This window comes from Chiloscyllium punctatum, chromosome 2 (assembly GCF_047496795.1).
Source record: "Chiloscyllium punctatum isolate Juve2018m chromosome 2, sChiPun1.3, whole genome shotgun sequence".
Taxonomy (NCBI): Eukaryota; Metazoa; Chordata; class Chondrichthyes; order Orectolobiformes; family Hemiscylliidae; genus Chiloscyllium; species Chiloscyllium punctatum.
Genome location: NC_092740.1, coordinates 34257967 through 34284052, shown reverse-complemented (window position 1 = coordinate 34284052; position 26086 = coordinate 34257967). Strand labels below are relative to the sequence as shown.

The 26086-nt window shown below is 42.8% G+C and overlaps 1 protein-coding gene across 4 annotated transcripts in view; it reads left to right on the top strand.

The window, feature by feature from the left end:
* Positions 1 to 1982: 1982 nt before the first annotated feature.
* The window catches only part of LOC140495961 (ufm1-specific protease 2-like), a 49596-nt gene continuing 25492 nt past the window's right edge, over positions 1983 to 26086 (top strand). The window contains exons 1-5 of one of the 4 annotated variants that reach the window (XM_072595315.1): positions 2016 to 2139; positions 11417 to 11590; positions 15032 to 15110; positions 17927 to 18110; positions 20206 to 20269. In XM_072595315.1, the coding sequence (XP_072451416.1) occupies positions 17947 to 18110; positions 20206 to 20269 (228 nt within the window). In that variant the 5' untranslated portion in view covers positions 2016 to 2139; positions 11417 to 11590; positions 15032 to 15110; positions 17927 to 17946. Of the gene's footprint in view, positions 2140 to 11416; positions 11591 to 15015; positions 15111 to 17926; positions 18111 to 20205; positions 20270 to 26086 lie in introns of all 4 variants that reach the window. The other 3 variants (XM_072595332.1, XM_072595306.1, XM_072595323.1) reach the window with 3 other exon arrangements.

Below are 26086 nucleotides of genomic sequence, written 5' to 3'. Positions count from 1 at the left end.
TTCAGCCAGAAGTACTAAATGGATGATCCTTCTCATTTTCCTCCTTCAATCCCTAGCATTTCAGATATCAGTCTTCAACCAAGTCAATTCACTCTACCTGATATCACGAAATAGTCGGAAACTCTGGATACTGGAAAGCCAAGGGCCCTGAAAACATTGCAGCAATAGTACTGAAAACTTGATGGAAGGTATCACCAATAGTGTTATCAAGCAACACCTACTCAGCAACAACCTGCTTGCTGACACCCCAGCAAAACTGGAACCAACAGGCAGCAGGGGGAAAACTCTCCGCTGGTTGGAGTCATAACTGAAACATAGGAAGATAGTTGGGATTGTTGGAGGTCAGTCATCTCAGCTCCAGGACATTTCTGCAAGAGTTCCTTGGAGTAGTATCCCTGACTCAACCATCTTTAACCACTTCATCAAAGGCCTTCCTTCCAGCATAAGGTCAGAAGTGGGGATATTCACAAATGATTGCACAATGTTAAGCACTACTCGCGAGTCTTCAAATACTGAAGCAGTCCATGTTCAAATGCAACAACATCTGGACAATATCTAGGCTTGGGCTCTCAAATGGCAAGTAACATTTGTACCACACAATGACCATCACCGATAAAGTAAATCTAACCACTGCCCCTTGACATTCAATGGTGCTACCATCATTGAATACCCCACTATCAAAATCCTGGGAATTCCATTAACCAGAAACCCAATCCTATAATTCCTACTCAAATGGAATTGTGGATCAACTCGCAGCAGGTAAACTGTAGCGGTTCAAGAAGACAGCTCACCACCACCCTCTCAAGGACAACTATGGACTGGCAATAAATACTGGTCAGCAAGTGCCACCCACATCCTACATATGAATTTTTAAAACTATGCTATCATTTGCTTCCTACTGCTCACTTCTGATACAAGGTTCCATTTGCGTTAACTGCTTGCTCCCTAACCTACGATTAGAATTAAGGATTCATAACAGCTCAGAAGGAGACTATTCAATTGATTATACCCACATGAGCCCCTGTCTCACTCCCTTAGCCTTTTTCCCCACTGTCCTGAAATTACTTATCCAATTGACTTTTGAAAGCTTTGATTAAAGCCTGCATTGATCTTCTAGTAAATATAGTTGGTACATTACACATCCTAAGCAAAAGGTTTTTCTGGAATCACCATAGTTTTTTTCTGTCAATTATCTAAAACCTGGTAGTCTTCAGTTCTCACTCTTTCCATCAATATGAATGGTATTCCCTATCTATGCTGTTGAGACTCCTTTTGATTTTGACTGATTCCACAAAATGTTGCAAGTTTTTTATCACTCATGGGAGGCACTGTATTTTTTGTCAAGTTGCATTTTGCCCAACCATGTTCAAAGTGCAATTGAGAGTCAAACCACATGGCTGTGAGTCTCGAGTCACATGTAGGCCAGACCAGGTGAGAATTGCAGATTTCCTTCCCTGAAAGACATTAGTCAGCCAGATGAAAATTGGCATCTGTTTCATGGACATCAGTACATTCTTAATTCCAATTTTTTTTTTACTGAGTTCAAATTTTATTATCTGCCTGATGGGATTTGAACCTGCACCCTGAGGACATAAGCTGAATTTCCAGATTAATAGTCTGTCAATAATACCCACTGGGTATTGCCTCCTTGAAAAAAAATCAGTCCTATGCTGAAGATTGGTCGCATTGAAACGCCATTCTTGGGAGACATCTCCATAAACTTTCAGTCTGGCATCTTCCATAATGTGTAATGGAAAGACAACAGAACACTTCAGCAGAGGTCGCTTGACACAAGTTCAATGCAACATCCTATGTTTTTTTTTCTAATAAATCCAAGAATCCGATCTGCCTTGTTACCCTGAGAGGTGAAATCTTCAACGGTTGGTGCACACGGACATCTCTCTGCTGCACCACAACAGTAGTGTAAGCCTTATTTTATATGTACTGTAAAGGGTAATCGCACGTACTCCCAACATGACGGTTTGTCCGACAGCCGGGGCCTTGTCTCCACGTCGCCCCGCACAAAGATGGCCGACTGGCGACTGGTTTCCCCAGTAACGGCGCGGGACGTTGGGTGACGTGGCGGCTGCAGGTCGGGGACGGACGGTTGAGGGACGATCCTTCTCGGCGGTGAAAATGGTGAGTCTCAGCCACTCGTAATATGACACAGCTTAGTCGGAGACTTTTTTTTATTTCTGCCTACGCCGGATAATAAAATCTAAATCTCTTCATTCTGGGCCTCGAACCTTCGTACAGCCTTCAAGTTGTACTCGTGTCCTGCCGCTGGCCTCTTGCCGCATGAACGCCCAGGCCATGTCCCCATCGAAAATAGAAATCCCAATGCCCAGTTCATAGAGAGCCTAATGCCCCTTTTTGTAAACAGATATCCTAATGGCCAGGATAGTGTCTCCTTCATAAAGAGGGAACCTAATACCCAGGACAGTGCCCTCTTCATAAATTGGGAGCCTGATGCTCAGGATGGTGTGAAGATGGGGAGCTTGATGTCCAGGACAATGTGGAAATGGAAGCTTGAAAGTCAGGAGTGTGTGGAACAGAGAGCCTGATGCCTAAGTTGGTGTGTACTAAGAAGAGAGTCTGATGTGCGGGACCCACTGTCCCCTTCAAAAGTAGGATTCTGTGCTGTTCATAAATAGAGCCTGATCTCCAGGAAGGTGTGTAAACAGCCTAATGCTGAGACATGTTCCCTTTGTAAATAGAAATATCCTCTTCATAAGTAGGAAGTCTGATGCCCATGACCATATGTAAGTAGTCTGATTTCCAGCACACTGCCCTCTGCATAAGTAGAGAACTTAATACCCAGGATAGTGTGTAAATAGAGAATCTTGTGACAATGCTGCCCCTTTAACAAGGTTATGTTGTCCTTAGTTATTTTTTCAGAGATGTCGTAAAAGACACAAACTCCAAAAAATCTAAGTTGAAGGGTTTTGGGGCCAATTTGACTGTAGCTAGCAGACACTGTCTAGGTCAAGAGGCTATCAAGTTTTTAAAAAGACTTGTACAATTAAAGGGGAGTGGCCAGTTCTCCGAGCTCAGCTTTGCTCTGATTTGGTTTGGTTTTAGCACAAGCGTTGAAAAAGCTGCTGGAACCCAAAGAAACAGGTCTAGGCTGATCCTCCTGTCCCTTTGGCTTGTCTCCTGTAAGACCCTGTGTTTGATTTTTACCTTTTGTGCCAAGGAACGTTTATGGGGATTGTTGCAAGTTTTGGGAACAGCATCATAAAGTTGGGATAATCTGTTGGGTTTTCAGATAGGTTAAGTTCTTCAGTATTCTGTTCTCTTTTGTCTGTTTCTCATTAGGTAATCTTGTAAATAAGTTCTGTTTTGTTTAAAACTAAGTGGTTTGACCAGCTGCATCTCTCCTGGAATATCCACTGTACACCTGCTTAAAACATCTAGCAAAGTTAGAGTCTGGGCTACTTTCATAAAAAGTTTTGAGAAGGTCTGGACTCGTCCATAACAACCCGTTGCCTAAGACTGTGTCCTCTTCATAAATTAGACGCTTGCCACTCAGGACAGTGAGTAATAGAGAGCCTAATGGCCAGGATGGTGTGGAAATGGGGAACTTGATGTCCAGGACCATGTAGAAAAGGAAGACTCCATGCCCAGGACCATGTGGAATCGGCTGCTTATTGCCTGGGACAGTATAGAAATGGGGAGCTTTGATGCTTGGGACAGTATGGAAATGGGGAGCTTGATACCATAGATGGTGTGGAAATGGGGAGCTTGACGCCCAAGATGGTGTGGTAATGGGGAGCTTGATGCTTGTGAATACAGGCATTGATGCCCTAGACAGTGTCTTTATCGTGAATGGAGAGGCTGATGCCCAAGACTTTTAAAAATTCGCTCATGAGACATCGGCATCGCCAACTGGTCAGCATTGATTTCCTGTCTGTAATTGCCCTACAGAAGATGGTAGTGAGCTTCTTTCTTGAACTGCTGAGATCCTGCAATGCCCTTAGTGATGGAATTTCAGGATTTTGACTTCAGCAACAGTGAAGAAACACAAATATATTTCCAAGTCAGGAGGTAAAAACAATGACTGCAGATGCTGGAAACCAAATTCTGGATTAGTGGTGCTGGAAGAGCACAGCAGTTCAGGCAGCATCCAAGTAGCTTCGAAATCAACGTTTCGGGCAAAAGCCAAGTCGGGTGAGTGGCTTGAAGGGGAACTTAGCCATGGTGGTGTTCCCATTTATCTCCTGCCTTGTCCTTTTAGGGGGAAGTAGTTTGGAAGGTGCTGTCTAATTTTCTGCAGTTCATCTTTGAATAGTACACATTGCAATGAGCATTGGTGGTGGAGAGAGTGGATGATTGTAGATGTGATGCCAGTCAAGTGGACAGCTTTGTCCAGGATGGTGTCCAGCTTCTTGAATCTTGTTGGAGCTGCACACATCAAGGTAAGTATGGAGTATTCTATCACACTCCTTGTAGATAGTGGGCAAGCTTTATGAAGGCAAGAAGTAAGTTACTCACCGCAATATTCTTAGCCCCTGACATACTCTTCTAACTACTGTATTTACATGGCGAGGTAAAGTTGATTTACTGGTCATAGGTGCTCTCCCAGGATGTTGATAGCACAGGATTCAGTGATGCTAACACCATTGAATATCAAGGAGCAGTGGTTAGATTGTCACTTTATTGGAGTTGGCTATTGCCTGGCAATTGTATGGCATGAATGTTACTTGCCACTTATCAACCCAGGACTGGTTATTGTCTAAGACTTAATGCATTTGAACCTGGCCAGCTTCAGTACTTACGAATGGTGCTGAACATTGTGCAATGTCGGTGAACATCACAACATCTGACCTTTTTTATAAAGGAGAGAAAGTCATTGAAGCAGCTGAAGATGGTTGGACTGAAGACACTATTCCGAGGAACTCTTGCAGATATGTCCTGGAGCTGAGATGACTGACCTACAGTTACCACAACTATCTTTATGTGCCAGATATGGCTCTTCCCAACAAAGAGCTTGCCCCCATGCATCTGCTCCCTTCTAGATAGTAATGGTTGTGCATTTAGTGGGTGGTGAATTTCTGCAGTGAGTTTTTTAGATTGTACACATTGCTGTGAGCTTCGGTAATGGAGAGGATATTTGTGGATGTGCTGCAAATCATGTGGGCAGCTTTGTGCTGGATGGTATCAAGGTTCTTAGTGTTGTTGGAGCGGCACCTATTCAGACAGATGGAGAGTATTCCATCACACTTCTGACTTGTGCCTTGTAGCTGGAGGGCAGGCTTTGGGGAGTAAGGATATGAGTCACTCATTGCAGTATTCCTAGCCTCTGACCTGTTCTTGTAGCCACTGTGATTATGTAGTGAGTCCAGCTGAGTTTCTGGTCAGTGGTAATCCACAAGAAGTTTTTGTGTTTTTTAGTAATGGTAACATCATTGAATGTAAAGAGACTGTGATTACATTGCCTGTTATTGGAGATGTTCATTGCCTGGCTATTGTGGAGACTCTTATTTTGTTGATTATTTTGTTGTCTACTACTGTGGACAACAAGATGTGGCAGCACTGTAGAGCTGATGTCTCATCCGTTGGTTGTCAGATTACCTAGCTCTGTCTGTCACTTGCTACTTGTGCTGTTTGGCACACGAGTAGCCATGTTTGGTCGCATCACTGGGCTGACTTGTCATTTTGAGTATGCCAGATCCTGCTCCTGACATACATTCTGCACTGCCATTGAACAAGGGTTGATCTTCTGGCTTGATGGTAAAGAATGATTCGGGGCTATGTCAGGCCATGCTGACCGGTTACAGATTATGTTGGAGTACAATTCTGCTGTTAATGGCTCACAGTGAGTCATAGATGCCCAGTCTTCAGTAGCTAGATCTGTTCGAAGTCTGTCCTATTTAGCAAAGTGCCACACAACACGATGAAGTTAAAAATCACACAATACCAGGTTATAGTACAACAGGTTTATTTGGAAGCACTAGCTTTCGAGGCACTGCCTCTTCATCCATCTGATGAACAGGCAGCGCCTCAAAAGCCAGTGCTTCCAAATAAACCTGTTGTACTATAACTTGGTTTTGTGTGATTTTTAACTTTATCCACCCTAGTCCAACACCGGCACCTCTAAGTCATGAACACAATGAAGGGTATTCTCAATGTGAAAGTGGAACTTTGTCTCGACAAAAACTGTGCAGTGGTAATTCTTACCAATACTGTGATGGGTAGATGCAGCTGGCAGATTGGTTAAGATGAGGTCAAGTAAGTTTTTCCCTCCTGTTGTTGCTTCAACACCTGCTCCAGATGCAATCTAACATTTATATCCTTTTAGGACCTGATGAGCTTGATCAGCACTATCGCTGCTGAGCCACACTTGCTGATGGACATTGAAATCCTCAGCCAGAGTGCACTTTGTGCCTTTGACACTCTCAGTGCTTGAAGCATTGTTCAACTTAGAGGCCTACTGATTTATCAGCCGAGGGAGGATGGTGCATGGTAATCTCCAGGAGATCTTCTTATTCATGTTTAATCTGAAGCCATGAATTGCATGGTATTTGGAGTCAATGTTGAGGACTCCGACCTGAATGAGTACCACCGTGCTGTCACCCACCCCCAATCCTGAAGAAGGGTTACACCCAAAACATTGACTTCTCCACCTGCCTGGCTTTCTTTGTTCTTCTAGCCTGCTGTTTGTCGTCTTGGTTTCCAGCATCTGCAAATTTTTTTGCCACTTAATGGTCTTTGAGACAACTCTCCAATTTTGGCACTAGCCTCAGATGTTAGTAAAAAGGACTTGGCAGGATTGACAGCGCTGTTTCTGCCTTTGTCTTTTCTGGTGCCTAGGTCAATACCAGGTGTTCTGTCCAGTTTCATTTCTTTGTTGAGACTTCATAGCAATTGATACAGCATTGCAGAGGGTGGTTGAGAGTCATTGCTATTACTGTGGAGTCATGTGTAGGCCAGACCAGAGGAATTAGTGAACTAGGTGGCAAAATAATGGTTTCAAAGTCAACAATAGATTTTTAACTCCAGATGTTTTTTATTGAATTCAAATTCCACCATCTGCTGGGATGGGAATTGAACATGGGTTCTCAGATCATTAGGTTAGTTTTCTGCAATAATCGTCAAACGATAATACCACTAGGCCATTGTCTCCCCACCATGAACAGAGAACCTAAAGCCCAGGAGACTTCCACTTTGTAGATAAAGAGCCTGATGCCAAGGCTGGTGTGCGAATAGAGAGTCGAAATCAGGCTGGTGTGTGCAGAGAAAGTCTCATGACCAGGACAGTATCCTCATCATGAATGCAGAGCCTCCTGCAGAGAACAGTGTGCAAATACACAGTCTGATGCCTAGGGATCTCTCCCTTTCGTAAAGAGATAGCCTAATGCTCAGGGAACTACTTATATATTACAGAGGAACCTCGATTATCCAAACGAGATGGGTGGGCACTATTTCGTTCAGATAATTGATTATTCGGTTAATTGATTCAATGCCTCTCCTCTGAAGCTTGGAGCTTTCTGACCTTTCTCCTTGCTCTGCCTGCCTTGCTCCCTCTCTCTGTCTCCGGGTTTGTTTCTGAGCAGAGATACACTTGAGGGGTGCGGGAGCCTTCAGCAATGCTGCAGGCCCCTTACACACACCAGTTCAATGGGATTGACACAGCGAGCACTTGCACTTGCTAAGTCCTCTCCCTGTTCAGGAGACTAGGCAGCCGCACATCGCGCACATGCCCCCACACCCCGTCCAACTCCTAACCCTGTCCAACCCTGCCTCACCCCCCCCACCCCCGGCCATCTGGGGGTTGGGGGGGGGGGGAGGTCTCCATCGATGTCCAGGACTGTTCTCGGCAGCATTTTAGTAAGCCGAGTTCGTTTTTAATCATCATTGTAAACAAAAGACACGATCAGTGTTGGAAACACCTCTTTTATGTAGTGTTTCTATCGGGACCTTGAGATCTCCTTCAGATAATATTCGGATAATTGAGGTTACTCTGTAAATAGTGTGCCTAACACACTCTTTACAGTCTTCAGCAGAGATAGCCAAACATCTGGCAACATATTGTAATGTTGGGGGTGTGTAGTGTAAATATTTTAATATTGTTTTAAGAGTTGGATTTTGACCTAGTGATAAGTGGAGTTTAGTCTGTGTGTATGAGAGACAGGGTTCCTGAAGGCTTATTGGGAATTTGTTTGCATTGGGAAAGAATTATGACTAAACATTTGAAGAACTTTAGTCTATTGTTAATTAGAAGGGTCAGGAATTGATTTGAAACAAAAATAGAGATTGTTAGGAAAGCTCAGCATGTCTGGCAGCATCTGTGGAGAGAAATCAGAGTTAATATTTCAAGTGACCCCTCCTTAGAACCCAAATGTTAACTGAGATTTCTCTCCACAGATGCTGCCAGATATGCTGAGCTTTTCCAGCAATCTCTATTCTTGTTTCTGATTTTACAGCATCCACAATTCTTTCAGTTTGTAACAAGGATTGATTGAGTTGCTTAGGGGAAACACCCATCGCTGCACGCCTCCTGGCATCAGTTTACAGATATGCTGATTGAAGTTGGATGTTTTTCTGGACCAAAGAATTAGTTCAGATAAGTTAGAAATACACTACATCAGTGTAATGGCTGAGATTGAAAGTTTTAGACTATAAATGGGTAGTGAGAACCATGACGTTATTTGAATTCAATTGTGTGAATACATCAGAAGAGTCGACATCTCTATTCACACACCAGCCTGGACATCAGGCTCTTTATCTACAAAGTGGAAGTCTCCTGGACTTTAGTTCTCTATTCACGATGGGGGAGGGGGTATTACAGCTAGATGATTATTGCAGAAACTAATCTCAAGACCCAGAATTAAGAGCAATAGCTAAGTCAAATTACAGATGTAATAAAGAAGAAAATTCTGTCTATTCGAGTACAGGGCACTATGCTATAATGCGTCTTTTGTCGGTATAACACGATAAACGAATTGGGGACACTGTTTTTAAAGCATGTGTTGGCTGTAACATGATTGCCACCACATGCGATTTTTCTGTAACACGGGGTTGCATAAGAACGCAACCATGGTATTATAGAAGAACTATCTGTACTATAAAGAATCAAAAACAGAAGTTGCTGCAAGCTCAGCAGATCTGGCAGCATCTGTGGGAGAAATCCAGAGTAACCATTTTGCGTCCAGTGACCCTTCCTCAGAGTGGATGAAAGCAAGGAAAATAATGATTTTAATACAGTAGATAGGGTGGGGTAGGGGGTAACGATAGATGGAGATAGAGCCCAAAGAGTGAGAGAAGAACAGTTGAAAAGACAAAGGACTGGATAATGATCAGGCTAGGAGGGTGAATAGCTGTTAATGGAGACCATTAGTGGCTAACAATAGGTTGTATGTCATATCAGACCAAGTAATAGCAAGGCATGGTATGTGGGCATTGGGGTAATGACATTGGACAGCTCAAGCCCCATAATTGTTGAACTTGATATTGAGTCTGGAAAGCTGTAGAGTTACCAAATGGAAAATCACTTGCTGTTCTTCCAGTTTGCACTGAGCTTTGCTGGAGCACTGCAGGAAGCCTGAGCCAGAGATGTTGGCCAGGGAATAAGGTGGTGTGTTGAAGTGGCATGCAGCTGGAGCCTAAGAGGCTTTTTTGCAGACATAACGTAGATAATTTATGAAGCAGTCACTCAGTCTGCACTTCAATTCTCCAATGTAGAGGAGACCATAATGAGAGCACCAAGTGCAGTAAACTAGATGAAGTGAAATACAGGTAAAGCGCTGCTTCATCTGGAAGGTATATTTGGGCTTTTGGATACTGAGGAGGGAGGAAGCAAACAGACAGGTGTTATACATGTGGTTGCAGAGGAAGGTGCCATGAGGCTGTGGAGGGTATTGGAAGTTAAGGAGGTGTGGACTAGGGTGTCCTGGAGCAAACCGTCCCTGTGAAAGCCTGAGAAGGGAAGGGAAGGGAATATGTGGCTGGTGGTGGCATCCTGCTGGAGGTTGTGGAAATGGTGGATAATGGACCTCTGGATGTGATGCAGGTGGGATGGTAAGTAAGGGCAAGGGGAACCCTATTGCTGTTGTGGGAGAGAAAAGAGGAAGTGAGGATCAAAGTGTGGAAGATGGGGTAGACCCGGCTGAGGGCTTTTTCAACTATAGTGCTGGGGCATACTCAGTTGAAAAAGAAGGTGGAATTTTGAAGGCATCCTTGTTAAAATTGGCATCATCAGAACAGAGGAGAAAGTGAGGACTGCAGATGCTGGAGATCAGAGCTTAAAAATGTGTTGCTGGAAAAGCGCAGCAGGTCAGGCAGCATCAAAGGAACAGGAGAATCGACATTTCGGGCATAAGCCCGATGATTCTCCTGGTCCTTTGCTGCCTGACCTACTGCGCTTTTCCAGCCACACATTTTTAAGCCATCATCAGACTAAAGCAACAGAACCGGAGGAACTGGAAAAATGGAATGGAGAATGGAAGCAGGGTATGAGGATGTATAGTCAAAGTAACTGTGGGAATTGTTTGGATTGTAATGGATATTGGTGGCCAGTCTACCCCTAGAAATGGAAATAGAGGTGTCAAGGAAGGGAAGGGAGGTGTGGCTACACTTGGAATATTGTGTACAGTTCTGATCGCCCCATTACAGGAAGGATGTGGAAGCATTGGAAAAGGTACAGAGGAGATTTACCAGGATGTTGCCTGGTCTGGAGGGAAGGTCTTATGAGGAAAGGCTGAAAGACTTGCGTCTGTTCTCATTGGAAAGAAGAAGGCTAAGGGGGAATTTGATAGAAACATACAAGATGATCAGAGGATTAGCTAGGGTAGACAGTGAAAGACTTTTTCTTAGGATGATGATGTCAGCTTGTACGAAAGGCCATAACTACAAACTGAGGGGTGATAGATTTAAGACAGATGTCAGAGGCAAGTTCTTTACGCAAAGGGTGGTAAGGGTGTGGAATGCCGTACCTACTAACATAGTTAACTCAGCCACATTAGGGAGATTTAAACAATCCTTAGATAAGCACATGGATGATTTTGGGATAGTGTAGGGGGATGAGTTGAGAATAGTTCACAGGTCGGCGCAACATCGAGGACCGAAGGGCCTGTTCTGCGCTGTATTGTTCTATGTTCTATGTTCTAGAGATGGAACAAGTGAAAGTGACGGCAGGGTGGAAATTGGAAGCAAAATCAACAAACTTTTCCAATTTTGGACAAGAGAAGGAAGCAGTACCGATGATGTCATCAATATACCAGAACAAGAGCTGTGGATGGGGCAGGAACAAGGAGTGTTCCGTGTACACCACAAAGAGACAGGCGGGTACACATGGCCACCCTCTGAACTGAAGAAAATGAGAGGAGTTAAAAGTGAGGTGGTTCAGGATGAGGACAAGCTTGGCCACGTGGAGGAGGGCAGTGGTGGATGTGGATTGTTCATGCCTTTTTTTCAGGAAGAAGTGGAGAGCCCTGGGATCCTCCTGATAGGGGTTGGATGTGTAAAGGGTTGCACATCCATGGTAAAGAGGAGGCGGCCTGACCCTGCAAACAAGAAATTCTGAAACTAACGCATCACAGGAATTGCAGAGGACAGGGACTGGTCAAGAGGAGGAAAAGTCTGAGACAAGGTAAGAAGAGATGAGTTCTGTGGAGCAGGACCAGCCAGAAACAATGGGTCTGCCGGGGTATTCCTGTTTGTGGATTTAGGGAAGTAAGTTGAAGTGAGCTGAGAGAGACTATCAGCTTACAACCACTGTGGGGGAGATCACTTTCATGAAATAAGGTTGGTGTCTGTGCTGAGCAGAATGGCCTGATGTTCAATGGTGATGTCATGGATAGAAGGAAGTATCTGAGAGTTAGTGCTCAGTCTCTGCATTGTAGAGGTCAGTACTCCAGACAACAACAGCACCACCTATATGAACAGACTTAATTACAAAGTCAGAGTTGGATCTGAGAACATGGACTGCAGTCAGTTCCTGGGACGAACTTGCTTCTGATTTCCAACATCTGCTGTTCTTTAGGTTTTTATTGAACTATAAAGGTTTTATTTTGGGATGAAGAGTATTTTATTTTTCACTGTGTTCTGAAATATTTCAAATTATATATAAATAACTTGGTCTATTCTATTTTATCATTCCTTTTGCATGGTAAACTTCTGTTTTATTGTTGAAACCATATCTGTAACATTGTGTGCTTGTTTTTCTATGAAAGACCAGCTTCTTAAATAAAAAAAAACTATTAACTGTCAAACAAGATATCAATGTGGAATCTGACACCTACTGGGATCATAAAAGTATAGACTTCTCCATTTGAGAGGAGGAGAAAGTGAGGACTCCATTTGAGATCAGACTCAGAGTGTGGTGCTGGAAAAGCACAGCCGGTCAGACCGCATCCGAGGATTGGGAGAGTTGATGTTTCGAGCACAGGCTCTTCATCAGGAATGAGGGGGTGGCCAAAGGGGGCTAAGAGATAAATGGGAGGTGGTTGGGGCTGGAGGGAAGGTAGGAATGCAATAGGTAGATGAAGGAGGGGTGAAGGTGATAGGTGGGAAGGAAGATGGACAGGTAGGACAGTTCAAGAGGGTAGTGCTGAGATGGAAGGTAGGATCTGGGATAAGGTGGCGGAGGGGAAATTACAAAACTAATGATATCCACATGGAACCCTCCAACCACAGGGAATCCAAGGCGGAAGATGAGTTGTTCTTCGTCCAGGCGTTGGGTGGCTTGTTTGGCAGTGGAGGGAGCCCAGGACTTGCATGTCACTATGGAGTTAGAGGGGAATTTAAAGTGCTCAGCCACAGGGTGAAAAACCTGCGCCCACACCACCCCCCTCAGCTCCATTCAAGGCCCAAAGAATCCTTTCACATCCGACAGAGATTTACCTGTACTTCCACACACGTCATCTACTGTGTCCGTTGCTCCTGATGAGGTCTCCTCCACATTAGGGAGACAGAGCGCCAACTTCCAGAATGTTTCAGGGAACGTCATTGGGGGGCACGCAATAAACAGCCCCATTGGCCTGTGGCCAAACAATTTAAATCCCCCTCCCATTCCTCCAAGGACAAGCAAGTTCTGGGCCGCCTCCACCGCCAAACACTAGCAACCCGATGCCCGGAGGAGGAACGCCTCATCTTCCGCTTCAGGAGTCTCCAACCATACAGCATCAATGTTGATTTCACCAGCTTCCTCATTTCCCTTTCACCCACCTTAACCCTGATCCAACCTTCCAACATAGCACCGCCGTTTTAAACTGTCTTACCTGTCCATCTTCCTTCCCACCTATCTGCTCCACCCTCCTCTTCGACTTATCTTCTTCACCCCCACATTCATTTACCTATTGGATTCCCATTCACCTCTTCCCCCACCTCCACCACCATCACCACCACATCCCCAATTTATCACTCGACCCCCTTGGGCCACCCCTCATTTCTGATGAGGAGCTGATGCTTGAAACGTCGAATCTCCTGCTCCTTGGATGCTGCCTGAGCAGTTCTTCATTTGAGAGCCTAATGCCCAGGGCACTGACCTCTTGCTTAATTTGAGACCTATGTTACCCCAGACACTGAGCCCTTCAGTTGATAAACTGCTTTTTAACCTGTTAAACAAAGAATTATTTACCTGGAATTCTAAATTCAAGGTACAGGACACAAGACTTAAATGTTACATGATATTTTAGTGCATAGACCCTGTCAGATCTGACACCTATTTCCAGCATTTTCTGTCCATATTTCACAACAGGACATTAATTGTTGAAGTGCTTCAGAGCATCATAGAATTCAGAGGGGACAAACTTGGAGGGCTTGTCCACTGAGGCAAAGTGGGTGGAACTCAAAAATAATCACTATGATGGGATTATATTATAGCCCCCCCCCACCCCCCCCCAACCGCCACCGAGACATTGAGGAACAAGTACCGTATGTACTCGAGTAATAGTTGATCTCATGCAAATGTTGATGCCTTATTTTTGGCCAACTAACCTGGAATTTTCCATATATCTCATGTAAAGGTCGACCTTAATTCTTCACAGATAACAGATCAACATTTATGAGTAAGTGTGGCGGCCGTCACGTCCTGCTCCAGCCTTGCAGTCAGTTGTTCCATTCTGCTCCCGGCCTTCCAGTTCTCTGACAGTAGTGTTCCGTTCCAGGTTTTCAGAACTACCGTAATTTGTTTTTATTCCCTTTTATTCATTGGGCTTCTGCTAATGATATGGTATGAATTCTGACGGGCATGAATGTCACAGTATTTAGGCAGATTATGGAAGGATGACAAGGCTTAGACAGGGCAAAATTTGTTAGGTGCACCAAGGTGGTTTCTTGAAATGGTATGTGAATAGTCCAACTAGAAGACGGGCCATACCTGACGTACTGGATAATGAACCTGGCCAGGTGACTGACCCTTCAGTGGGAGAGCAGTTTGGAAACCGTGATCACAACTTGTAAGTTTTAAGATAGCTATGAATAAGGATAAGTCAGGGTCTTGTGGCAGATTGCTAAATTGGGGGAGAGCAAATTACATTAGGCAGGAGCTAGGGACCACCCTCCCAATCCCTAATAACATTTTATACTATATAATGTATCCAGTCACAGATTTTCACCTGAATTGCAGTTTTTCAAACATTTATTCTGTCATTCCTATTATGCCCAGAGGAGCATAAGACCTTTTCTTTCAGCTTTAAATCTCAGAAATAAATAAGTTAAACTGTCTATCAAGATGATTGATCACTATATAGAGTCGAGGAACATTGAAAATGGTTTAGGCACATTGAAGAATCTTGCTGAGAATCTTACTGATGCACTGTGTAAATTTATATTCCATGGTCCCGAATGGCTTTTTCCCATGAAATGTTAGAACAAAATAAAATTTCCTCACTGCTTTAGTGATGCTTAGAAATAGGAGTATTGAGTTCCTGGGGTATATGAAATTCCATCTGATAGTAAGAATGTGCAGCTGCAGATGAAACAGAGTCAGGGAATACTGATGACCAAGAAGGGCTGTGCAACATGCACAAAAATGTTCATTGCATTATTTTGACAAATGGATTACTTTGTTAGAAACAATTTATTTCAGGTGCCACTTGATACTGATGATCTGTTGTTTCGAATAAGAGGGGGACTTTATTTGGATGGAATCCTCAACAAAACCGATGGTGCGTATGTTACCTATTAGTTCTATTTTGAAATTTGAATTTAATGTATTCTTCTAAAGTAGATTGTTTTGCACCATTGACTAACTAAGAATTTTTTGCTCCTCTTTAGTAATGTTAATTTTTTGTGCTCTAATTCTGAATTCATTTCTTATTTTTATTTCACATTAGCGGCTGTTGTGGAGAATTTCAGTTTCTTTGTGCTAACTATTTATTAGTTTGCATCTCTGATTTTTCTTTGAGTTACCCGTTTGAGCAGTCTCAGTTTGTCATCAATTCTAATATTCCTCTTTCATGACCGTTTTGCTATTTTTTTGCTCAAAAATAATAGTGAAAATTTGTTCTAACCATTTGTTTCCTTGGTTGTCTATAAACATGTTACAATTGATAAGACTCTTACCAGTTCCAATAAAGGCAGATTATGAGAGGTTAGAAATTCAGCAGGTACCTGGTTTATTAGAATAACAAAGAGCCAAGGATAAGAAATACCTATTTGATCCACCAAGCCCTTGTTATTTAATATTTCTACAGAAAATACTGGAAGCACACAGCACATCAGTTTGGCACCTCTGAAGAGGACAGCCTGGTTACAATTTGATTGGGGATTTTTGTTTTAATCTTGACTGCCATGTGCTGTACTGTGATTTTAAGTGGATGAAAAGAGACTTTCATAGGAGTTTAGATTTGGTAAATCAAGACTTAGGTACAAAGACATTTTTATTATGTGCAGCACTGTATTCTATACTGACACAAAAGTGATTTATCAAAATTCATTATTTTTAATGACAAGTTACATTCAAATGTAGAAGGCTTATTATGTCATTAGTTTTTTCCACACGTAAATGGCTTTACAGCAGTTTCCTACTGTCCCAGGATCGACATAAGTTTCCATCATGACAAATTGCTTATCTGGATATAGGTTTGCTCGCTGAACTGGCAGGTTTGTTTTCAGACATTTCGTCACCATACTAGATAACATCTTCACTGAGCCTCTGGATGAAGCATTGGTGGTGTAGCCTGCTTTCTATTTATGTGTTTGGGTTTCCTTGGGTTGGTGATGCTATTTCCTGTGGTGACATCATTTCCTATGGTGATGTCATTTCCTGTCCTTTTTCTCAGTGGGTGGTAAATGGAATCCAAGTCAATTTGTTTGTTGATAGAGTTCTGGTTGGAATGCCATGCTTCTAGGAATTCTCATACGTGTCTCTGTTCAGCTTGTCCTAGGATGGATGTGTTATCCCAGTGAAGTGGTGTTCTTCCTCATCCGTATGCAAGGATACTAGTGAGAGTGGGTCATGTCTTTTTGTGACAAGTTGATGTTCATGTTTCCTGATGTCTAGTTTTCTGCCTGTTAGTCTAATGTAGCAGCAGTCTAAACAGTGCAGGAGTGATGTTGCCAGCTATATACTGAATTTCCACAAGCAAGGTTAATATAGTTTTCTTTTTGGATTTCAGTCAGTTGAAGTTGAAAAGTTTTCTGTCTATCCTGTAGATAATATGGACAATCTCTATATGGTGAATGGAAGCACTATACCCATGATTGAACTGATTAGTGATTTACAGAAGAAAATCTCTATATGCTTCCATTCATCATAGAGATTGTCCTGGTAAAATCCTTATAAATCTTTTCTGCACCTTTTCTAAATTAATAATATTCTTCCTATAGCAGGGCAAACAGATCTGTATGTAGTACTCCAAAAGTGGCGTCATCAATGTCCTGTAGAGCAGCAGCATAATGTCCCAACTCCTATAGTCAGTGTTGTGATGAATGAAGGCAAGCATGCCAAACAACTGTTTCATCACCTTGTCTACCTGTGATGCCACTTTCAAAGAACTATGTAGCTGAGGTGCTTCTTAAAACCTAGCTCTCTGAAAGGCATTTGCAAGTCTGGTGTAAAATCTCCTAATGTTGTTTGATGTCAAATTCTATTTTATAATGCTCTTATAAAGGGCCTGTTGATATCTTACTCCTTTAAAGTCAGTTGTTGATTTTGTTTTCTTGTGCATTGATATCTGTGACCATCTAGTTGAACGTTTATTGCCCATCGCTAATTGCTCTGGAGAAGAAGATAATAAGCTGCTTTCTTGAACCACTTCAGTCCTTGAGGTGTTGGGACATCTTCAGTGTTGTGATACTGCTATTTTGATATTGCAAGAGTGAAATAACAGTTAACTAGTTCCAAGTTAGGATGGTGTGTAGTTTGGAAGGGAACTTTGAGTTGGTGGTGTTCCCATGCATTTGCTGTCCTTTTTCTTCTGGATTGTTAAGATTGAGTTATAATGGTGCTGTTGAGCCATGCATCTTGTAGATGGTGAATGATTTGGTCAATGTGCAACATCAATGAAGGGAGTGAAATTGGAGATGATGGATAGGTTGACAATCAAACCAGCTTTTTTTGACCTATATAGTGTCAAACTTAGTGAGTGTCATTTGGAGCTACATTCATTCAAACAAATGAAGAGTATTTCCTCACACACCTGGCTTGTGCTTTATAGATGGTGGACAGGCATGGACAGGTGAGTTTACAAGCCTCTGACCTGCTTTTGTAGCCACAGTGTTTGTATTGGTGACTCAGTTCAGTTTTTGATCCATGCTAAACCCCAAGATGTTAACAGTGGAGGATTCAGCAATGGTAATGACCCTGAATGTTAGGGGGCAATGGTTCGATTCTTTCTCATCGAGGATAGTTATTGTCCGACACTTGTGTGCCATGAATGTTACTTTATATTTGTTTATGCAAATAGAACTGTTATGCAATTTATAAATATGAGTATTGACATCTACAGAACTTGTAACATTGTTTCTTGTTTGATATCAGAGAATGGAATTAAAGGAGGCATGTCAGAAGCCATAAAGAATTTGATTGCGAAAGTGAATTCACAGTCTTTCGTCTTATTTGGTTGGGAGAGTTCTCTATATGTCTGGCCAAAATCCCATTCTAACACTTTGCCTACAGAACTGCAAGAGGACAGCACCTGCAAAAGCATCTTAAAACTTGTGCCGTAAGTAGCAGAATGGAATGTATGTTTTGAAGGTGGACATGAGATTTCGAGTTAGACTTATGGTGTTAATGTTAAACTTCTGATGTCCGTTGCATTTCCATTTTGTTTCCTGGTATAGCTTTGATCCTTTGAAGTTTTGATTGTGTCTGGAGACTCTTTGAGCCATGTAACTTTAACAGTAAAATGCAACCCTTCTGATGAAGGGTGACTGGACCCAAAATGTGAACTCTGCTTTCCTTCCACAGATCTTGCCAGACCTGCTGAGTTTTTAAAATTTCTGATTTTAATTCTGATTCCCAGCATCTGCAGTCCTTTTTTGTTTGAACAGTACAATAAAATTGTCTGCATTTATGCCCCAGGTTGTGCTAGAAGTAAGCATAATTTGATATGTTGAATTGCAAGTCTCAAACACAGCATCATCTTTTATTGCTGCCCTCTCCAGTTCTGGCCTCTTGAGTGTTTCTGGTTTTTGTCTTTGGTGGGCCTGCACTTGACTGCCTAGAAGCTCTGAATTTTTCTTGCTCTAAAATGCTCTTTTTGTACTTCTATTTCTTCCTTTCTGGTCATGATTTGGAGATGCCGGTGTTGGACTGGGGTGTAAAAATCACACAACACCAGGTTATAGTCCAACAGGTTTAATTGGAAGCACACTAGCTTTCGGAGCGACCCTCCTTCATCTGGTGGTAGTGGAGGGCTCAATCTTAACACACAGAGTTTATAGCAAAAATTCAGTGTGATGTAACTGAAATTATACATTGAAAAATTGATTGTCTGTTAAGCCTTTCATCTGTTAGAATACAGTGATAGTTTCACTTCTTTCACGTGTAAATCACAAAACCTTTTTTTAAAAACGTTGCATTCTCGGGTTAGCTGTTAACAATGGGTGATAGCTAGATAATATGTTGAAGGTGTTGGCCCCCTGTGTTCTCGGTCTATGCCATGATGTTTAGATTGATTCTAATCTAAAAAGTGAGATAACGGAGTTTTACATAACTTCATGCAGTTTTTGAGCTCAGAGTTCTTCACGAATGCATGCAGTTTTTGATCAAAGTACAATGTTACCCTGCTGGGTTACATTGTACTTTGGTCAAAAACTGCATGAATTTATGTAAAACTCCATTAAGATGGTCAGGACAAGCCAGGGAACTATAGACCTGATGTCGGTGGTGGGCAAGTTGTTGGAGGGAATCCTGAGGGACAGGATTTACATATATTTGGAAAGGCAAGGACTGATTAGGGATAGTCACCATGGCTTTGTGCGTGGGAAATCATGTATCACAAATTTGATTGAGTATTTTGAAGATTGATCAGGGCAGAGCAGTAGACGTGATCCGTATGGACTTCAGTAACATGTTCGTCAAGGTTCCCCATGGGAGACTGGTCAGCAAGGTTAGATCTCATGGAAAGCCCAAAGCAAGACATCTCACCGGCATGGGCTGGAAAGCTCGAAGCGGGTGTCTGATGGCAGTATGCTGCAGCAGCAGAAAAGATAAAAATTGGACTCTCTTGAAGTTATCTTTCTTTATTCTGTGAATAGAGCTTATGTATGAGCAGTAGTACACACTTTTCACTGTGTTTTGTCTTGAATCCACGTGACAATAAAGGATTTCAATTCATGTTACCACTTTTGGTTGACTAGCTGGTCTTTGGGAGGGTTCTTCCAATAAGTATTCACATTTCATGAAAGAATATGCATAGGGCCAGTTGGGTTGGCAGACTACTTTGTCTTTTCTATTGCCTCAGCTATTACAGACTGTTCTGTAATTATGTTGTTATTAGACTTCCTAATTGTGATTTGTTACAACTGAGTGAAATACTCAGCAGAAAGGATCTGGACCCAGCATAGGCCAGGATGGCTGGTTACCCTCCCTAATATTGGAGTAGGTTGCATGGGTTTTACAACTGCCTACTAAATGCCTTGATTGCTGTTATTTTATATTGTAACTATTATTTTACCTGTGGATTAAAAAGTACTTCAGTGAGCAGAAATGTTTCAGCCAGTTGAAAATCAATAGATTAATTAAATGAATGGAAATGATGAGTTATGTGCAAATGGCTGTATTTGTGTGATGTCTTATCACAATTTTTATTTCAGCATTGAAGTCAATGACTACCTTAAAAGGATTCCTGCAAGGAAATCTGTAAAGATTAAACCTCTGGTAAGCCTATATATTTTTGAAAACGGTTTGTTTTTATTTCAAATGTTTCTGCAACATATCTAATGATTTTAAGAAATTCAACCAGTTTTTGCTTGTTCTGCATTTTGGAAGGCAAATCAGGGCAGGACTTATGCACTTAATGGTGAGGTCCAAGGGAGTGTTGCTGAATAAAGACCTTGGAGTGCAAGTTTATGACTCCTTGGAAGTGGAGTCACAGGTAGTTAGGATAGTGAAGAAGGTGTTTGGTATGCTGTTTTTATTGGTCAGTGCATTGAATTTAAGAATTGAGAGGTCATGTTACCGTTGTATATGACATTGGTTAGGCTACTATTGGAATACTTCATGCAATTCTGGCCTCCCTGCTGTAGCATGAATGTTGTGAAACTTGAAAGGGTTCAGCAAAGATTTATAAGAATGTTGTAGAGACTGGGGGTTGAGCAAGCTGGGGCTATTTTCCCTGGAGTGTTGGATGCTCAAGGGTGGCCATATAGAAGTTTATAAAATCAGGAGGGGCTTGGATAGGGTGAAAACTCAAGATCTTTTCCCTGGGGTGGGGGAGTCCAAAGCTAGAGGGATAGGTGAGGGGGGGAAATATTTAAAAGGACCTATGGGGCAACATTTTCACACAAAAGATGGTATGTGTATGGAATTAGCTGCCAGAGGAAGCGGTGGAGACTGGTACAATTACAATATTTAAATGGCATCTGCATGGGTATATGCATAGGAAGGGTTTAGAGGGATATGGGCCAAATGCTGGAAAATGGACTAGATTAATTTATGGTATCTAGTCAGGATGGACGAGTTGGACCGAAGGATCTGTTTCCATGCTGTGACTCCCAATATACAGTAAGATAACCTTAACTAGCTTCACTGGCAATGTGGATACTTCATTTTGTAAATGTGGGTAATAAATTCAAGTATTGATTGGTGCTTCAAAATCATTTTGATTTCATTTGTGGCCAAGAAAGATGGGTTTGCTAGGGGCATCATTATTGTTTAATGTTTATCCCATACTGGATATTTGGGATTTTCTGGTCTACATACTCCATGTATACAATATACATATTGTATAATTGTCCTGACACATCAGAATGGTCTTTGGTGACCATGATCTTTACATGAAGGCTTCTTTTTTTGCTAACTGTGTTGCTTTTTATTGATTTGTATTCAGAGTTTTTCCAGAATTTGGCTTTGAAGTACAAGGCTTGCTTCCAAATGCAATACCCACCAGCTTGTTTGTTTGCTGTATTCCTAAATCATTGATCCAGAGCATTATATGGTCATTTTGAACAGAAGGTCTATGAAATGATGTCATTTGCCCCCAACAGCCTCGGGTGCACCTGGACTCACAGTCACCGTTGCAGACATCAGATTGACCTTCTTGAGAGTGAACCCACAAAAAACAAGTGGACTGGATAGGGTCTCCAGCTGTGCGCTCTGTTCTTGCACAGTCTAGCTGGCAGGAATATTCATAAATAACATTAACCTCCATGCTCTGATCTGAGGTTCCCACCTGTTTCAAGAATACCACTATTGCCACAGTGCCAAAGCAACATCAGGCAATGCACCCTAATGACTACCGCCTGGTGGCTCTGACGTCCATCGTTCTTAAGTGTTTTGAGAGGTCAGTAATGGCACACATTAACTCCAGCCCCACAGATTGCCTTGATCCACTCTAATTTGTCTACCATCACAATAGGTCCATGGCAGATGTCATCTCCCTGGCCCTACACTCAACCCTGGAGCATCTGGATAACAAGGATGCTGTCATTGACTTGACCTGTACTTCTTGAGTTTAGCTCCATGTTCAGCACCTTAATTACAACAAAACTTATCTCCAAACTCCAAGACCAAGGATTCTGCTCTCCTCTCTGCAATTTCCTAACCTGTGTTATGAAGATATGGGTATACTATACCTTTAAGAGAGTAAAAGCTAGCAGTGACAGCACCAAGTGTTCTCAATAAGGCACAATGTAATGTTCTCCAGCTACTGGGGTAGCTAGTTGCCTGGAAACAACAAAATGGATCCGAATTAGGCCAATCAGTTTAAATTATACCCTGAAAAATATCAAATTCCAGTCAAGTTTGAATTGAGTATATTGACAATCTTAAAAGCCAATGACACAATCTGACACTTTGGGGTATAAGACTGGAGAAAATTGAATAGTTGGGAGGAGAACTGCCATCAGACCAACTGCTTGTCAGAGGTACCTTCTAGAGAAGGAGTTTGCACAGAGAAAAACCTCAACACTGACCTGGAGAGTCAATCTACCGACGAAGATAAAGAGAAGATTTGATTGCTGGCTGGTTTTAAAATTTGAATTTTCCTGTGAATCTTAATTGGGAGTTTTATCAGACTAGTATTATAGAAGGGAAGGTAAAGATAGGTGAGAGAAAGGAGGTGTAAATAGCTGAGTTAATTATTCTCCGTTATACCTTAAGAAATAAAGTTTCTGATTTCTACTTTAAATAGTTCTTGGCCTCTCGAATTTTCACAGATGACTTCACGGGATAAATCTTTTCTGTGTTGCTGGTTTAAATTAAGCAGGAGGGTTTACCCCGTGTCGTAAGGGGAGGGGGAGACAAAGCAACTGGTGAAGTCAATGTTGATGCTGTATGATTGGAGGGTCCCAAGGTGAAAGGTGAGGCATTCTTCCTCCAGTCGTCATGTGGCTTGGATTTGGCTGTGGAGGAGGCTGCCCAGGACTTGAGTGACCTCAGGGGAGTGAGAGGGGGAGTTGAAATGGTTGAACACCAGGTTGTTGGGGTTGTTTTATGCGTGTGTCCCAGAGATGGTCCCTGAAACATTCTGCAAATTGGCATCTACCTATTGTAGAGGAAACCACATTGAGAGCAACAGGCTCAGTGGATGAGGTGTTTAAATGTGCAGGAAAATCTCTGCTGGATATGGAAGGATCCTTTGGGATGGAGGTGAGGGGGAGGTTCTGGCGCAGGTTTTACACGTCTTGGGCCAGCAAAGGAAGAAGGTGCCAGGCATGGAGGGGGGGTTGGTGGAGGTCTTGGACCTAACGAGAGAGTCAGGGAGCGAATGGTCTCTGCGAAACGCAGATAGGGGTGGGGAGGGAAATACATCTCTGGTGGTGGGGTCTGATTGTAGATGGAGGAAATGGCAGAGGATAATGCGCACTACCTGGAGATTAGTGGGGTGGAAAGTGAGGATCAGCACATCTCCTCCTCTTCCCACACCTTCACCCTTGAACCACACTCCTCCAACTGCAACAAGGATAGAACCCTCCTCGTCCTTCACCCCACTAATCTCCTGATTCAGCACATTAACCTCCGCCATTTTCACCAACAATCAGACCACCCCACCAGAGAGATATTTCCCTCCCCACCCCTATCTGCATTTCGCAGAGACCATTCGCTCCGCGATTTCCTCGTCAGGTCCATGCCCCCCCCCACCCCCAATCAACCCACCCACGGCACCTTCCCTTGCCACCGCAAGAGGTGTAAAACCTGCTTCTACACCTCCCCCTCACCTCCGTCGAAGGCACCAAAGGGTCCTTCCACATCCAGCGGGGATTTTTCTGCATATTCAAACACCTCACCTACTGTGTCCGTTGCTCTCGATATGGTGCCCTCTACATTGGGGAGACAGGAGGCCAACTCGTGAAATGTTTCAGGGAACATCACTGGCACACATGAACCAAACAATTCCACTGCTCTGTGGCCAACCACTTCAATACCCCCTCCCGCTCTGCAAAAGACATGCTGATCCTGGGCCGCCTCCACCGCCAATTCTAACTACCTGACAACTGGAGGAAGAACACGTCATCTTCTGCCGTGGGACCCTCCAACCACACAGCATCAACACTAACTTCACCAGTTTTGTTATCTCCCCTCCCCCCCACCCCATCCCAGATCCAACCCTCCAATAAGTTACTGCCCTCTTGAACTGTCCTACCTGTCCATCTTCTTTCTCTCCCTCTGTTAAACCCCCCCATAGACCTATCACTATCACCCCTCACCTGCACCTACCTCTCCCCCGCACCCCCCCACCCCACACACACACACACACACACACACACACAAATTCCTGATGAAGGGCTTATGCCTGAACATCGACTCTTCTGCTCCTTGGATGCTGTCTGATCGGTGATGTTTTTCCAGGCTGCACTTTTCAACTCATGGTTAAAAGGATCCTAACAAACGCAGTGACCGCCAGAAGAGCATTATGTTTAAAGATATAGCAGAAGTTGGCTATTAACAAATTTATCACCTGGAGCTTGGTTCTGTTAAGCCTGGAAGAGACCCTATGACAATTGTAGAGTCATAGAGATATACAGCACGGAAACAGACCCTTCAGTCCAACTTGCTCATGCTAACCTAATCTAGTCCTGTTTGCAGCATTTGGCCCATTTCCCTCTTTAAACCCTTCCTATTCATGTACTCATCCAGATGTCTTTTAAATGCTGTCATTGTACCAGCCTCCATCACTTCCTCTGGTAGCACATTCCGTACACACATCACCCTCTGTGTGAAAACGTTGCCTCTTAGGTACCTTTTTATATCTTTCCCCTCTCACCCTAAACCTATGCCCTCTAGTTCTGGACTCCCTCACAGCAAGGAAAAGACCTTGTCTATTTATCCTATCCACGCCCCTCATGATTTTATAAACCTCCACAAGGTCACTCCTCAGCCTCCGATGCTCCAGTGAAAAGTTCCAGCCTATTAAACCTCTCCCTATATAGCTCAAATCCTCCAACCCTGGCAACATTCTTGTCAATCTTTTCTGAACCCTTTCAAGTTTCACAATATCCTTCCAATAGGAAGGAAACTAGAATTGCATGCAATATTTCAAAAGTGGCCTAACCAATGTTTTGTACAGCCACAACATGACCTCCTAACTCCAATACTCAATGCTCTGACCAACAAAGGAACGCATACCAAACACCTTCTTCACTGTCCTATCTACCTGCAACTCTACTTTCAAGGAACTTAATGGTCTCTTTGTTCAGCAACACTCCCAGGACCTTACCATTAAGTGTATAAGGTTTGATCTGATTTGCTTTTCCAAAATTATCTAAATTAAATTCCATCTGCCACTCCTCAGCCCTTTGGTCCATCTGATCAAGATCCCATTATATTCTGAGATAACCTTCTTCAATGTCCACTACACATCTAATTTTGGAGTAACCTACTAACTTACTAATTATACCTCCTATGTTCATATCCAAATCATTTATATAAATGATGAAAAGCAATGAATTTAGCACCAATCCTAGTGACATACCACTGCTCACAGGCCTCCAATCTGAAAAGCAACCCTCCACCACCATCCACTGTCCTCTACCTTCGAACCAGTTCTGTATCCAAATGGCTAGTTCTCTCTGTATTCAATGAGATCTAATCTTGTTGATCAGTGTCCAAAACACAGCAATTTGTAAAGAGTTAATCAGACTATCAGCGAGGAGGCAGAATTTAATTCTTTTGAATTGTGTTTTCTGGGAAATATTTCTGGGCTGCTGCTGAGACAGTATGAGATTTGAAAATATCTGCCTAGCCTGATACATCAGTTTCTGGAAAACCAAATAATAAAATGTTGAGTTTGAAGTATTACTGTCCTTGCATGGGTGAACTGGGAGCATGATCATGAACAAATTTCCAGAAAAGCAGCCAAGGAGTTCATAACTTGTGATACAATGCATCATGAAAGCCTTTTAAGTAATCTGGCCAGTTTTATTGCCTGTTTATTGCTTGACTGTGTTTGTTTGTCTGTCTTTGTGTGAATAGGGGCTAAAAATACATGCTTTAGGCATAAAACACAGACATTAATGAGCTTACAGTGTTGTTTAA